Source organism: Chelonoidis abingdonii, chromosome 10 (assembly GCF_003597395.2).
Source record: "Chelonoidis abingdonii isolate Lonesome George chromosome 10, CheloAbing_2.0, whole genome shotgun sequence".
Classification (NCBI taxonomy): domain Eukaryota; kingdom Metazoa; phylum Chordata; order Testudines; family Testudinidae; genus Chelonoidis; species Chelonoidis abingdonii.
Window position 1 is genome coordinate 14,398,418 of NC_133778.1, and position 14,973 is coordinate 14,413,390.

Here is a 14,973-nt window from a genome sequence, read left to right on the forward strand (position 1 = left end):
TGCTTCCCATCAGGCGGTGGGGATCACCCTCTCTTCACTGGCCAGTCCAGCCCCCCAGGCTCCCAGTACTCAAATCCCCTCTGTGCACCAAGTTATCTACCCCTACAATCAAGTATTCAAATAGATGCAATAAAATAGACAATAATGTATAATATAACAATATGCAATGCAAATGATTTGCTGTGATGTCAAACCTCTTGTCATTGCCTGTCCACCCTAAGCTGGAGCCCACCCAAATTTCTACTTTTAGCTTTGCCACTGACTGCTGCCCTTTCAGCCCTGTGCAGATTGACTTAGGCACTGTCTGCACTACAGCTACAACAGAGTCAAGGGACCCATTCCAAAAACATTGCCCCTTGACTGGGTTATAACCAATGGTGAGCTGGAGCCAGTTCACACTGGTTCACACAAACCAGTTATTAAATTTTGAAGCAATTTTAGAACCAGTTGTTAACCCACTTCCCTGCAAGGAGAGGGCACTACAGCTTTGATGGACTCCGGCTGGGAAGTGTGTAATTCTTCCCAGGGCCACCCGGGGGGGACAGGTGGGGGCAATTAGCCTCAGGCCTCGCAGGGGCCCCGCGAGCCGCTCTGGGTTTTCGGTGGCTCTTTGGCCACGGGCTCTTCACTCACTCTGGGTCTTCGGCGTCGGGTCCTTCAGTGCAGCAGAAGACTCGGAGCAAGTGAAGGACCCACCGCTGAAGTGCTGCCGAAGCCTCGGAGCGCTGCCCGGTGAGTACAAGTGCTGTAAGCAGCCAAGAAAAAAAAGCGTGATCAGCGGCACTTAGGTTGCTGTACCACCACCGCTTCATTCTTCGGCTGCATTAAGCGGTGGGTCCTTCCTTCCAAGAGGGACCCGCCACTGAATTGCCACCGAAGACCTGGCCCTGCCCCAGGCCCCCTGAATCCTCTGGGCAGCCCTGATTAATCCTCCAGCTGCCGGGGGCGCTACGGAAGCCGTGTGGGCCACCACCTGGATCTGTTGCTGCTGCTGCTGCTCCCCCGACCCCTGGCCCTGGGGCTCCCGCTGCAGCCTGGTGGGCCTGGGCTGCGTCCTGCTGCTTGGGCTGCTCCAAGCTGCTCTCCCAGTGAGTACCCCGCATCCCCTGTCTCCAGCCAGCCCTGCACCCCCTGCCCACAGCCAGCCAACCCCTGCCGCACCTCCTGCCCTGCCCACAGCCAGCCCTGCACCTCCTGTCTCCAGCCAGCCCCGTACTCCCTGTTCTGCCCGCAGCCAGCCCCTGCTGCACCTACCTGCCCTGCCTGCAGCCACCCACTGTCCGCAGCCAGCCCCACACCTCCTGCCCTGTCCGCAGCCAGTCCCTGTCTCCAGCCAGCCCCACACCTCCTGCCCTGCCCACAGCCAGCCGCTGTCTCCAGCCAGCCCCGCACCCCCTGTCCGCAGCCAGCCCCTGCTGCACCCCCTGCCCTGCCTGCAGCCAACTCCTGCTGCACCCCCTGCCCTGTCTCCAGCCAGCCCCGCACTCCTCTGTCTCCAGCCAACCCCTGCCACACACCCCTGCGGCCCTGCCCAAAGCCAGCCAGCCCCACACCCCTATCTCCAGCCAGCCCCTCACCTCCCTGCCCTGCCTCCAGCCAGCCCCACACCTCCAGTCTCCAGCTAGCCACTGACATTCCGCTAAGGGAAGCCACATTTTCCACCAGCTGAAAATTCTTCTTACCGTGTGAAAATCGCCCCCATGCACCATGGCAATACCTACCACCTACTACAACTTGGTCTCGCCCTTCTTTTAGTCCCCTATCTGGTGTTGCCAGTTCGTAGGCTAACTATTTAGACCATTCCTACTCAACACAGTACTCCTTCTAATGCCAGCTCCAAGCAGAGGACAAAAGGGATGCTTTTTCTGCACTCATTAATGGGTAATCTTCAAAAGCTTTGGAGCATGGTACAGTTTGCAAAAGCACTTAAAGGTCCCTAGATTGCATAGTCAAGTGACAATGATTTATCGATGAATGTGCAGTGTTTACTATGATAAGGAAAAAGGAAACTCTCTAGGGCAAACAGGGAGGAGTTTTATTACTCAAGTGTACACATTGGAGAGAGAATTCTCACCTTGGTTGAAACATCTGCAATCAGGTTCCGCTTATTTGGATCTACAAACTCCACAGGCTGACCTTCAAATTCAATCTTCCCCAGGACTGTGCCCTGTGGAAATAAAGCATTAGACAGCTAAGTGTGAGCAAAGAAGAAGTTGCAAACAGTGGCGCAGGTGCTGACAGACAAAACTCCATAGGAAGTAGAACAGTTGCTCCAAGACTTTAGTTTAACATTACAACCACTGCAGGCATCTTCAGAAGTTTGCTAGCCTTCACCAGTATCAAAAGCGGTTTAAACACTCTATATTTTGGGGGAGGCAAAGCAGGCAATAAAATCAGTGGATATGGGGCTAGGCCAGCTGTCTAGGGGTAGCAAAATGGAGTGCTAGTCAGGGGAGATCAGACTTCAGCTCCCAATATGGCAGGCTTGCAGGACTGGGAGCACTCCCAAAACCAGCATGCACCTTAAATTTTTTCCCTGTGTGCCGTCTTATGACAACAACTCTGTGCTGATGGCAGGAGCAGCTCTGGTGTCAGGCACAGGGAGTTGCATCCTCTCTTCTCAGTGGAGGCATGGCTGGACCTTTCAGCGTGGGAGGAGGAAAGTGAAAGGGAGCGAGGGGCTGTTTTCATATCCCTTCCTCAAACTCCTATGGTAAAGCATGGTACCTTTACATTCTGTAGCCCCACACTAATGTGCGCAATGGGACTACACGCTGGCTTCAAAGGTACTCCTGTGCACAACTGGACCAGGGCCAGGCCACACACTGTAGTACCTGAGACATTGCAGTCATTTCCCTACTCTTAGAGCAAGAAGGAACTCCAGTCTCATGGACACCTGTGTGTGCAAACTCTGGGTAAGTGACAATGGCAGGCACTGGAAGGGCTAAAAGCTGCTACCACCTAGCATCGCACACCACATGTAGCCACAGTGGGACAGGGACAGCCCCCATGTGAGTAGGAGTGGCAGAGTCTGTCTCCCAGGTCTTCATTTCAGGTAAAATGCCATTAACAAACTCTTTGCTATGTTGCCCTCTCTCTGGGACTTTGAGGAGACTTCTCTTTCCCTTCTCACATTTGCTGCTTTGGTGAAGTTTATATGGGGCAGAAGTTGAAAAGGCCCGTGTGACCTTCAAGAGACAGCCACTTGGGAGCTCTGAAAACTGCTGAGCACTGCCTTGTAACCCTGGAAAAGCTGATTACAACACCCCCCTGCCCCCACCTCACACGCACAGTGTCTTACCTTGACACTGGATTACTTAATGAAATGGTGCCCCATGTTTACTGTTCATTTATGCATTCATCATGGTGAAACCCTCTTCTCATCTCCCATTGATAAACATACACGGAGTGAAATATTAAGCTAGTTTTTCAACCTGACTGAGATTAGTGGGAGAAAAGGTGACATGATGCATTTTTTAAAAACCATAAACCAATATCGCTCTGCGTCCAACATAATGTGCATTACTACTGTACAGTGTATGCTAAGCAAATGGTTATTGAAAGCACATTTACTATGGATGAAAGGGGCACTGATCCATTAAGTGATACATATCAAGGAAGTACAAAATGTATTTCCATTTACAAACATACTATATTCAACAGTACTTGTCTTCTGTCTCCAAGGCCAGCATTTTCCTTAGTATTCATTTGTGCAAATACTATACTATGCAAGTTAGGTCATTCATACACTGCTGGGTGGAGGGAATGGAGGTTTGGACTGTATCATGCAACCCCTCTCCCGCTGGCCTGCACCTACGTCAGCACAGCTTTGTACGGAGGACCCACTTGTATGGAGTGGGAAGCCAAGAGGCGAGAAGCTCAAGGACAGTTAGGGAGTTCCTGCTCTGCCTCAGCTCAAGGGTACTGGAGTCGTATGGGGCGGCAGATGGAGGAGTCTCATCTGGACCAGTGCTCTGGCTAGCAGGTCAGAGTGTGTGTGGTGCGCAGTGCCTGGCAGAGCAGGGTCCTGAGTCGATAGGCCCAAGGCCACCATGGCCATCTGTGGTTCTCTCAGCCATTAGGGAAAGCACGAGATGAGGCTGGGTTTAATGTATTTGGGATCAGGGAGGGGGATCGTACCTTGCCCCGAATGATTTTAGTCAGCATCCTTGTGTCAATCCCACACAGGGCAGGCACCTGGAGGAAACATACAAGAGATCCCAGTCAGAGAACAGTCAGGGGAAAATTACAGACAGATCACCTTGCTGGGCAGCCTATCAGAGAGACACAGTCCCAGGACACACCTCTCCTTCTCATTCCCTCTCTCTTTCCTTTGCACATTTCTTCCCCTCCCCATGTCCCCTCTCAGAAATGGCAGAGTTCCCCAAAGTATCTAGGTGCTGTGCTGGGCAGCTGGTACCCGTACAATGAAACACCTGTGTGGCATATGCCTTTCTGTCTAGTCTGCGGGCTCCGTTCTGGCCTAACACCAGGGGGCTGGGTCCTCAGCTGATGTAAACTGATACAGCTCCACTGACAACAAGTCATTGACTTCAGGGGTGCGACCCTGGTTTTCCATCAGTGGGACTCCATTAACTTCAATGCACTTACTCCCAATTTACACTGGGGTGAGCAGCCTCAGACTCTGGGCCTACCTGAGCAGACCCCTGATCTATTAGCAGCACACACTGGTGTCTGCACCTGGAGTAGTTTGAGACAGGGGAGCACATTGGAGAGAAATAGTTGGAAGGGAAAGTAATGGAGAGTAATCACACAGGCAGGGAGAGAAACTGAAGTGAGGATAAACTTAACCTAACGTGAAAAAACAAAGAACCAAATATCCCCACTTAATGAGCATTTCTCCTAGTTAGTCTTGTTCGTGTCTCCCCATTGCCTTGGAAGTAGGAAACCCAGAAAAAGCCCACTGCAAACTAAAGACAGCAGGGGTTTGCCTGCCAGCACAAACCAAAGGTCTGATGGTAGGAGCTCTAGCTCACTATAAACCAGAATCTCCCTCTCCTGGTTTCCATTACTCAAGGAATCACTTAGCAGTTTCCTCAGAACAGATATTCCATGTCGAGTATCTGGTCTGGTTGCCCAAAGATCTCTCACCTTTTCTTCTTGCAGCCACTGTCCCAGAGTTTTGACTGCCCGCCAGTGACTGTAGTCATTGCTGTAATCCAGCACCAGCAAACCTGAAACCTGCAAAGAGAAAAAAAGAGAAGAAATTCCATTTTGCTCTTATGAGAAGTAAGGAAAACCCAAGTCCCCACTCCATGTGTGTGCGCACATGTGCATAGGCAGAATTTCCCAAGCTTTGTCATGGAGTGGACCACATCTTAATGGAGATATTGAGGTCACTTCCCTCCTAGTCACAATGGCATGGATCATCTCCTCCAGCCCATCCATTTGTGATTACACAAAACCACCGCTCCTCCCATGTGCAATCACATCACATCGCTGTGGCAACTACAGCAGTTCCTTTCAGAGGAAGGTCAGTGGAGGGAATTACATAGAGTGTTTTTAGCTGGCTTCAGTGTGATGATCATTGTCCTTCTGGAAAACACTTAATGACAGTGGCTACTATTGCACTTCATTTCAGCTCTCTTGCTGTCCTGTCCTTTTTCTCTCATCTGAGAAGAAGGAAGAGACTTAATGTACTGCAACTAGCCAACATTCTTCTTCCTCTGCTAGAAGGCAGGAGAGATCTTGCTCCTCTCCCTGGCTTTTGTAAGCAGCACCACTGCAACTCCCCCTCCTCCCTGGGGCTTCATTTCTACTTCAACCATTGCTCTCATACCGCTACCTCTCCCATCGCTATTCCCATAATGGTACCCATCTACCTTCCCCGATAGCTGGGACAGTTTAAATTAAGGGCTCGTCTACACAGAGAAGCTGCACTGGTTTAACCAAAGGTGGACGTTATTTACAGCTATTTAGTTAAAACACTGCAACGCTGCATGTGAACCAACCCAAAAGCCGCAAGGAGCTTTGGGACCCTTACAGTGGAAGTGCAAATGCTAAAATCTTCACATGCCACATAGGGCTGGTCAACCCCAGTGCAATGCGTTGTGATTAGTGGAAGCGTTATCCACGTGCAGCTGATGCATTTTAACCCACCTCTATCTCCGTTTATACTAGAAGTGTTTACAAGCCTGTGCTGGCGAGCACACTTGCTAAGTACACCTCATTTTCCTGCTCCAAACGGCAGCTTGGCAAAACTGTAATCCTTGCTGTATCAGATGGTCCTGCTGGAGGATATTCAGATTTTAAAGGTCAGAAGGGACCATTAGATCATCTAGTCCAGCAGTTCCTAAACTGTGGGTCACGACCCCATTTTAAGGGGGTTACCAGGGCCAGCATTAGATTTTCTGGGTCCCAAGGCTGAAGCCAAAGCCTGAGCCCCAACACCTGGGGCTGAAGCCAAAACCCAAGGGCTTGAGCCTGGGACGGCAGGGATCTAGTCCCTTCCCATCCTGCCCAGGGTGACAGGGCTCAGGCTCCAGCCTCCTCCCACCTGGGGTCATGTAGTAATTTGTGTTGTCAGAAGGGGATCATGGTGCAATGAAGTTTGAGAACCCCTGATCTAGTCTGACCTCCACCAATCTCTTCAGGAAAGACAGTCTCTGTGCTCAGATGGCTCTCCTTTGCCATGATCTGATCTCTCTATGGCAACTTGCCTCTGGGAGACAAAATCACATCTGACGCACCAGAAAGAAAGATGAAGAAAAAAAAACCCCAATCTTCTGCATGTTTCTGGGAAGTTCCATCTAACTTTCTCCCCTCCATGGATGAGTCTGGAAGATGTCAGTGCGCTCCTATCCACTCCAGGGATTTGTATTTCTAAATCACATCTCCACTGGACTACTTTGTCCAGCCCTGATTTTGCTGCTTCCATTACCTTGATTCCATCAGACTCTAAAAACTTGCTGAGGCCCATTTCATCCAAGGCAGCAGTGTCTGGCACCCCACCATTGCCTACAATGGGGTTAACCATTGTGAGAATCTGCCCCCGGTAGCTGGGATCTGTCAGGGTTTCAGTGTACCTGGGTGAAAAACAAACAACAGACAACTGTTGGCATGGGGCTGGAGGCAGAAAAGCCAACATAAACCAGCCAGCAGTGAACTCCCAAATACAAGGCAATGGTGAGTCTGGAGAAAACTCCCAAGGAGTGATAGATTTAAACTCATGACTAAATGTTTTGCTGAATTGATACTCAACCCTAAGTTTCTATGAGGTCAGTATTGGAACATTTTTAGCCTCGTTTTCCAAATCAGATAATTGCACTTGGCTTACATTTCCCTCTGCAGCACCAATTGAATAAGTAATTCTTCACTTTCTCTACATCCTGTTGCTGTGAACTGTTAAGTACTTGCTGTCTTACATCCCAGAAATGGCTGTATTTCAGCAGTGGATGAAATGATCCTTTCATATACTTTCCCAAGCACATTGGGTATTTCAGGATGAATTTGCCCTATATAGACACATAATGTATTATAATTGTTGTTTAAATGGTATGTAATTGGAAACTCCCACAGTTTACCAGAAATCAGCAATATGCAGGAAACATAGTTATGGAACACCAGCCCCACTGCCAAAAGATTAATTGTCAAACACTGGAAAACTCTCTACAAAACCCAGCATGGTTGCAGGCTGATACAGACGAGTGAGTGTCTAGACAACTCAGAGAAATGACGTGTCACTTAAACAATGTCCATGAAATATTTCTCGGTATGCTTGTCCTGCTTTTGGAAATATATTTCCTGCTCTAGTTAAATATGCATGAGATTTTTAGTGTTAACATATGGTTATAGTAAATGCATGGTATGCATACATTTGGTACGTATATATAGTCTCCTTCCTATTGGATTGTTTATACCACCAAACATCCTTCATTAATGACAAAGCCAACTTAATTAACCTTTGCGTGTTATTTGTATTAAAAAAACATTGACAAAAAGCCACTGGGTTTGGCTGTGATGTATAGGCACAGCTCTGCACTGGGACATAATGCCCTTAAAGCAGGGACAATGCCTCCTATAGCTTGGAGGAATGGCACAAGGAATGACACAGGTGGCACAAGAACTAAAGAGGCATCAGAGTCCAATCCTCTTGGGGTTTGCACGACAAGTCCTGCCTGATCTCTGTAAATTCCTGCCAGTCACTTCCTCTGCTAGAAAATCCGTGGGAAACAAACACAAAAAGGGAGCAAACACGTCAGGGAAAAAAAGGGGGGAAACTTATTTATTTTTTGCAAAAGTGTCTTCAATTCTTCCTGCTTTTTCTTCTAAAAACAAATTATTTTTATACCAACTAGTGGAATTTTTTGTGACTATTTCTGTGAAAAATCATCCCATTCACCAAAATTCAAAAATGTCACCAAAAAACCTTGTCAACAAATTGGAAATGCGCCAAAATGTCAGCCGATTCTAGTCATGTAAAATTCAAACACGTCTCCAGCATTTCTCCTCTGTAACGTTAAGCGACAACTCAAGACTTCGGTTTGTCATAGTACATGGAGCCGTGTCTTTTCTAATTCACAAGCTCAGTCTGAATCTAGTCAGGATTCTCGTGACATTCAGTTCTCACAGGGCATTGCTCAGAGGCTTAAAAGGGAGGTCTTGGCACAGTCACTCCTATGCCAACCCTACATCAGCTCATCAGCACACTCACTTCCATACTAGTAACTTGCTATCTATCCTGATTAGGTCCTGTGCCTGACAGACCCTTATCCTGGTACAGTGTCATTAAAGTCAATCCACGGGTGAACTGATTCCTTTGGATACTTGAGGCCTTAATTATTCTGGGACTTTGAGAGCTAGGGAGAACTCCGAGGTCTCACTCTCTGCCCTGCAATCCCTGGATTTGTAACAAATCCAGACACATTTATGCCTGCGAGAACAATGCAAGGTCTTATTTCCCCCCAAAGCATTTCTTCTCCATAGCAGTCAGGGTTTCCTACCACCCTAAAGCGAGAGGCAACTGGTCACCATCCATCCCTGGGAGCCATCTTCGCTGCAGCTCCTGGGCTCAGCACCTCACCCACCGAGTCTGCGTGACACTCAGTCCCCTCCTCCTAGCCCAGTCCACCCAGGTTTGGTCCCGTTCTCCAGGCCTGAGCTCCTGCAGCCACTGTGCAGTCCCAATGGGGCTGAAACCACTGCCCTCCCAAACTCTGCCTCTGCCAATGGCACACACTATGCATAATGTACGTGTGGCTGTGGGTGCCACTCAATATGGAAAATGTTCTACTTCGACCAGGACAGGAGGCTTGGGTTCAAAGTGGGACAGTCCTGCAAAACCCAAGCTGGTTGGGAGGCAGGGGGTTATGCCCATAGACAGTAAAATAAACCTTAACCCCTCATATTTTGTTTCTTCCCCATCTGTCCCCCTAGAACAAACCATTCCTTCTGAGTGTGTCCTCTACGTATCGTCAGTAAACGAATATTAAATCCAGCTTCTGGCGCTGAGCTGCAGTGTTGAAGGGAAATTAATCCATCAGGTGTTGCTTGACTTTTGTGATGTGACAAGATTTATTACCCATAATCTATCACAGGGAAGAGAACTCTGGTGTCCTCCATCATTTTGATCTATATTAAACAGTTGTTTGTTGGCAGGTATATTAACACAGCTAGTAATTAGTGCTGTCGAAATGCATAAGTAATTGCCTTGCGATGCAAAACTTTCCGAACAGATTTCTTAGGCTGTAATTTACTGTTCTCACCAACGGAACTATTTAAAAAACCATCTTGCAGTATATGTTCAACGTAGGGAGAGCAGAGTTTGAGGAGAGTGGAGCAAGTGCACAAAGATTTGCACTGAAACCTTGAGCTTCAATTTTACTTTGGAAATGTCTCAATTCTCCCTCCCATTGACACCTGCTGTTCCTCACTAATGATCTTATTATATCAAGCAAGTTTGTGCTATGGCTGACTTTCTCATCTGGACAATCCTGCAGAAAAAGTAGCCAGTGATCTTGTCTGATTGACCAGGTCCCCATGAATCCATGAGGCTATAGCAGACTCACGAGCTTCTACATTAAAGTTGGACAAAGAGTCCCAACATGCTAGTGTGCATCACACGCTCTCCCTAGCTGAGGGGCTCAGAGGTCAACAGCATGTTTGATCCCTGCATGAGTCACCATTGTAATGATGCCCCCAGACGGAAGCTGTGGGCAGGCTGAACTTGGGTCCTGTGGATTTAAAAGCACCAGCCTCTATTGCTTGAGCTAAAGGACGAGCTCCATTTGCTTAGAGACAGTAGCAGACTCGTATACCACTATATGGGACCAAGCCACTAGGGGGAGATGAAGACACACTTGGCCAGTATGTTACAACTTACTGCTTCGTGCCATTAAGCTGTTACCATGTTTCAACACAGAAGTGGCTGCATTTTAAAGCTTAGGGAAGGGATTTACCACAGTTATCAGTTTGCAAAATAGGGATGGCATGATAGGATGTTTCAGAAAGTCCCCGTGAGCTCTGAACCCTTTATGTTTTCTACCATGATGCTGCCCATCATGTTTGGGAGAAGCTCAAAAATATTCCCCAAAAATATCCACAAAACTACCTTTTTTTCCACCTTCAAATCCCTCCTCAAACTCTCCTTTGCCTTATTGCACAAAAAAAAATTGACAACAGTTAGGACACCAGATTGAACTGACCACTGCTTGTCATGCTGATCAATATTGTCTCATTGTTTCTTTATACATCCCAGTTAGTCTGTCTAGATCCATATAACCTGTTGTCTCTTGTCTTATATTAAGACTGCAATTTTTTTGGAGTAGGGACTGTCTTTTGGTTCTGTGTTTGTGCAGCACCTAGCACATCGGGGTCCTGGTCCATGATTAGGGCTCCTACATGTTACAGTGATACATATAATACATTATTATTAATTTAATAATAATAATAATTAATAATGAGCAGAGAACTGATTATCTTCTTTCCGCCATTTAATGCTGCATTACAAAAAGCATCCCTACTTATGTATTCTTTGTTTTTGCCTTACCCAGCAAGACCAGTGTTGAAGACAACTTCACCAGCTGCGGACGACGGATGGCCAAAGGAATAACCCTTCATCTTTGTTCCATCATCTAGCACCAAGTTTGCCGTCTGTGCCTAGAGAAACAAGTTACATGATGACACTCAGATCTGTATTTTAAATGAGCACACCCTAAAGTTGGGAAAAGACTTGAGGTTAATAGGAAAACTTCCAAGGTACATGGCTCCCATGCTACTTGTGATGCAAAGCACAAATTCCCTCATCCCCCATACTACCTTGTCCGCCTTCAGATGCCTCCTTCATGCTCCTTTCTGCCATGATGCTTACAGAGCACAGTCAGCTGGCAACAGCTACATGGGTGACAAGTTAAATTGAGTACAGAGCTAGGCTAGACATAAAGGTGCTTGTTGGACCATTTTGTCTCTGCCTCCCAGACTGTTTGTTCAAGTCATCCACCTTCTGTATCTTGCAATTAACTGAGGGTATAAACTTTTTAGGCAAGTCACTGTCTCTTTATTATGTGTTTGTTCAGGGCTCGATCTGACAAGATGTTGAACATGCTGGCCCTGATCCAACAAAGCACATAAGCACATGCTTAACTTGGACTTCAGTGGGCTAACTCATATGCTTAACATTAAGCATGTGCTTAAGTGGTTTGCTGGATTTGGGTCAGAGTGCCAACTGCCTCGCAGGGTCCAGCTCTTAGTCCATAGGAACTGCCAGACTGGATCACACCTTGGTCCATCTAGTCTAGCATCCTGCCACTGACAGTGGCCAGCTCCAGATGCTTCAGAGGGAGATGCAAGAAACCCCACAGCAGATATTTATAGAATAACATGTCCCCTGGGAGAGCTTCTTCCTAACCTCAATGAGTTAGTGGTTGTCTTAGGGAGTGCTTAGCACAATAGGTCCCATCCATCACTGGGGCCTTGCAATGGGGGGCTTGCCCCTTAATGGCTGGAGGGCTGGGGCTAGCCAGCTCTGATTCCGGAGTGAGTCACACCTGAGAGGGACGGTGAATCTCTCGCTAAGCCTGAAGAGAGTAAGGTTATGTCTTCCCTAGAAATGCTGCAGCGGTGCTGCTGTAGTGCTTCAGAATAAATGCTTGCTCCAGTGATGGAAGGGGTTCTCCCATCCCTGTTGTAAAGACACCTCCTTGAGAGCCAGTAGCTAGCTCCACAGAAATCCTTCCATTGATCTTGCATGGTCTACCCCAGGGGTCAGTTCGGCTTAATGACTTCACTGGGGGGGGGATTTTTCATATCCCTGAATAACATAGCTGGGTTGACCTAATTTTTTAGTATAGCCCAGACCTAAGTAATCTCCTGCACTGGGGGAAAGGCACCAGTGGAGAAGGACAAACTCCAGGTGGGAGATGCTAGGAGGCAGAAAGACAGGAGGGGGTTGTGCCCCACTGAAACTTAGATGAGGACTGCGTGAGTTTGAGTTCCCTTTTGGAAGACTGGTATTTCAGATTATCAGGAAAGAGACACTGAACTGAGATTGGGGCCTGCAGGACCAGTGGACTGGAGGACTGAGTAAACTGGACACCGAGAAGGGAATGTTCAATTTCCTTTGCACTGTGTGGAGTTGTCTGAGGAGCCTTGAAGAACAGCAAAAATGAGGTAGGGCACAGCCGAGGTACCTCTGGTCACGAAGTGGCACTCTGAAGGCAGCTGACCCCACTACAGACCTCCGAGCTAACTATGATATAAACTATAACTGCTGTGACCATTTTGCTGGAGTAGCATTGTTACTTGTTGGTGGTGTTTCTGTCACTTGTCCATCGCTTTCAAAGGAACTTTACTGTGATCACAGGTACTTTGTCTTGTTTTAAAATTACTTGATATATCAAGGTAAAGAACATCCATCCTGAGCACATTCATCATTTCTACGGCTTGTGCCAGCAGGCTCTGAGCTGAACAGGAATGAGATGGGTAGGTATGGTATTGTGGGTGTGTCGTCTCTGATTACAGCAATTTGCAGGCCTTCTTCCCTCAGAAGTGGTAGGGGGGCACATAAGCTATGGAGACACCTTGTACTAGAGTTAGGGTGACCAGACAGCAAGCATGAAAAATCAGGATGGGTGTGGGGGATAATAGGCGCCTATATAAGACAAAGCCCCAAATATTGAGACTGTTCCTATAAAATCAGGACATCTGGTCACCCTAACTAGAGTTTCTGTAACTATACCACCACATTTGTATTCCACTCCCAGACCATGAAAGTCAGTGACTGCACTCCCACTTAGACGAGCTAATTTTCATAGGTAGGAATTATGCCAAGAGAGATACTGTGGCTATGGACTGGTGACCTAACACTTTCATTTTGTAATTACAACCACTGCTCATAGGAGGATTTCAAAGCTCTTTATGACATTAATTAAGCCACAACATCCTTGCACGGAAGATAAGTACAGCGATCCCCATTAAAAAGCCAGCGTTTCTTATCAGTGGTATCTGACACTATTTCAATTTTCTCCTTTACTTCAAATAGATCTCCATGGTAAGTGTAACAGATAGCGAACATTAGCTTTTTAATGCTTTGTGGAATTATGATCTATTTTACAGCTGAGCAAACTAGGGCAGAGAGGTTATTTGAGTTGCCCACAGTCATATGAGTCAGTGGGAGCTCTGGGAATAGTTGGGCAAATGATTCCTCGTTCTGAGCATTAACTATGCTACGCCTTTCCCTAGAGCTGGTTTAACAAATTAGCAGTCCCCATCTGGCAGCCGAACTCTGCATGCAGTCCTGACAGCCAGGACCCAAACAGGGCTGGCTCAAAAGCAGTAGCAGTAGTCTTGGAAGCTGTGACAGATCCAAACCAGTGGATACAGGAGTCTGGTATTGGGCAAATATACTGATCACTGGATGAGTAGTTTTCTGTTCCCTGAGTGACCAGAGCAGGGGCTGCACTAGAGTAATCAGGAACCTGCTAGACAATTCAGGCAAGACAAGGGGCGATTAGAACACCTGCAGTCAATCAAGGCAGGCTAATCAGGGCGCACCTGGGTTTAAAAAGGAGCTCACTCCAGTCAGGTGAGGTGAGGTGAGGTGGCAGGTGAGGTGGGGGGGAGGGAGAGGAGAGGAGAGCGAGCCGAGCCAAGCCGCCGAGCCCAGCCAGCCAGAGGAGAGGAAGTGTGTGTGAGGCGCTGGGAGCAAGAGGCACAAGGAGCTGAGAGTGAGAGCAAGAGCTGCTGGAGGACTAAGGAGTACAAGCATTATCAGACACCAGGAGGAAGATCCTGTGGCGAAGATAAAGAAGGTGTTGGGAGGAGGCCATGGGGAAGTAGCCCAGGGAGATGTAGCTGTTGCACAGCTGTTCCAGGAGGCACTATAGACAGCTGCAATCCACAGGGCTCTGGGCTGAAACCCGGAGTAGAGGGTGGGCCCGGGTTCCCCCCAAACCTCCCAACTCCTGATCAGACACAGGAGGAGTTGACCCAGACTGCGGGGAAGATCACTGAGGTGAGCAAATCTGCCAAATATGCACAGGACCCACCAAGGTAGAGGAGGAACTTTGTCACAGAGCCGATATGGAAACTCCACTGGCCAAGGCTGGAGGAGCTGTGCTAAGCTTGTCGCTGCTGAAAGTAGCTTTCTGCATATCTTAGAGTGTGATCCCTTGCATTTTGTTGTTAAAAAGAATATGCCACCATCACTTTGCTGCAGAGTGGGATGGAGAAACCACTTTCCATTTGTGGCAAATTAAATGAACACTCAAAGGCGGAAGAATTTCATTTCCAGCACTGAACAATCACAGCAAACATTCATCCAAAATTTCGTATATTAAGTACTTTATGGCTGTTATAGATACACTGCAGTTCATGTATTAGTATATGACAAGACATTGTAAAAACTACAGTTGACAAGTAACTGAATTAAAATACATTTGGAGAAGTACTATCTTTGCATCTTCCTTTCTTTTTTCCATTCACTTACTACTGTGCAACAGTCAGTCATTTTCAAGG

General features: G+C 47.6%; 1 protein-coding gene across 1 annotated transcript in view; it reads right to left on the bottom strand.

Moving 5' to 3' along the window:
• Positions 1-14,973, bottom strand: part of CPS1 (carbamoyl-phosphate synthase 1) — a 127,894-nt gene that overhangs the window by 99,158 nt on the left and 13,763 nt on the right. Inside the window, exons 2-6 of the mRNA XM_032765033.2 lie at positions 11,009-11,118; positions 6,902-7,046; positions 5,113-5,202; positions 4,141-4,197; positions 2,075-2,167 (exon numbers count right to left, since the gene is read on the bottom strand). Of these exons, the coding sequence (XP_032620924.1) occupies positions 2,075-2,167; positions 4,141-4,197; positions 5,113-5,202; positions 6,902-7,046; positions 11,009-11,118 (495 nt within the window). The remainder of the gene's footprint in view (positions 1-2,074; positions 2,168-4,140; positions 4,198-5,112; positions 5,203-6,901; positions 7,047-11,008; positions 11,119-14,973) is intronic.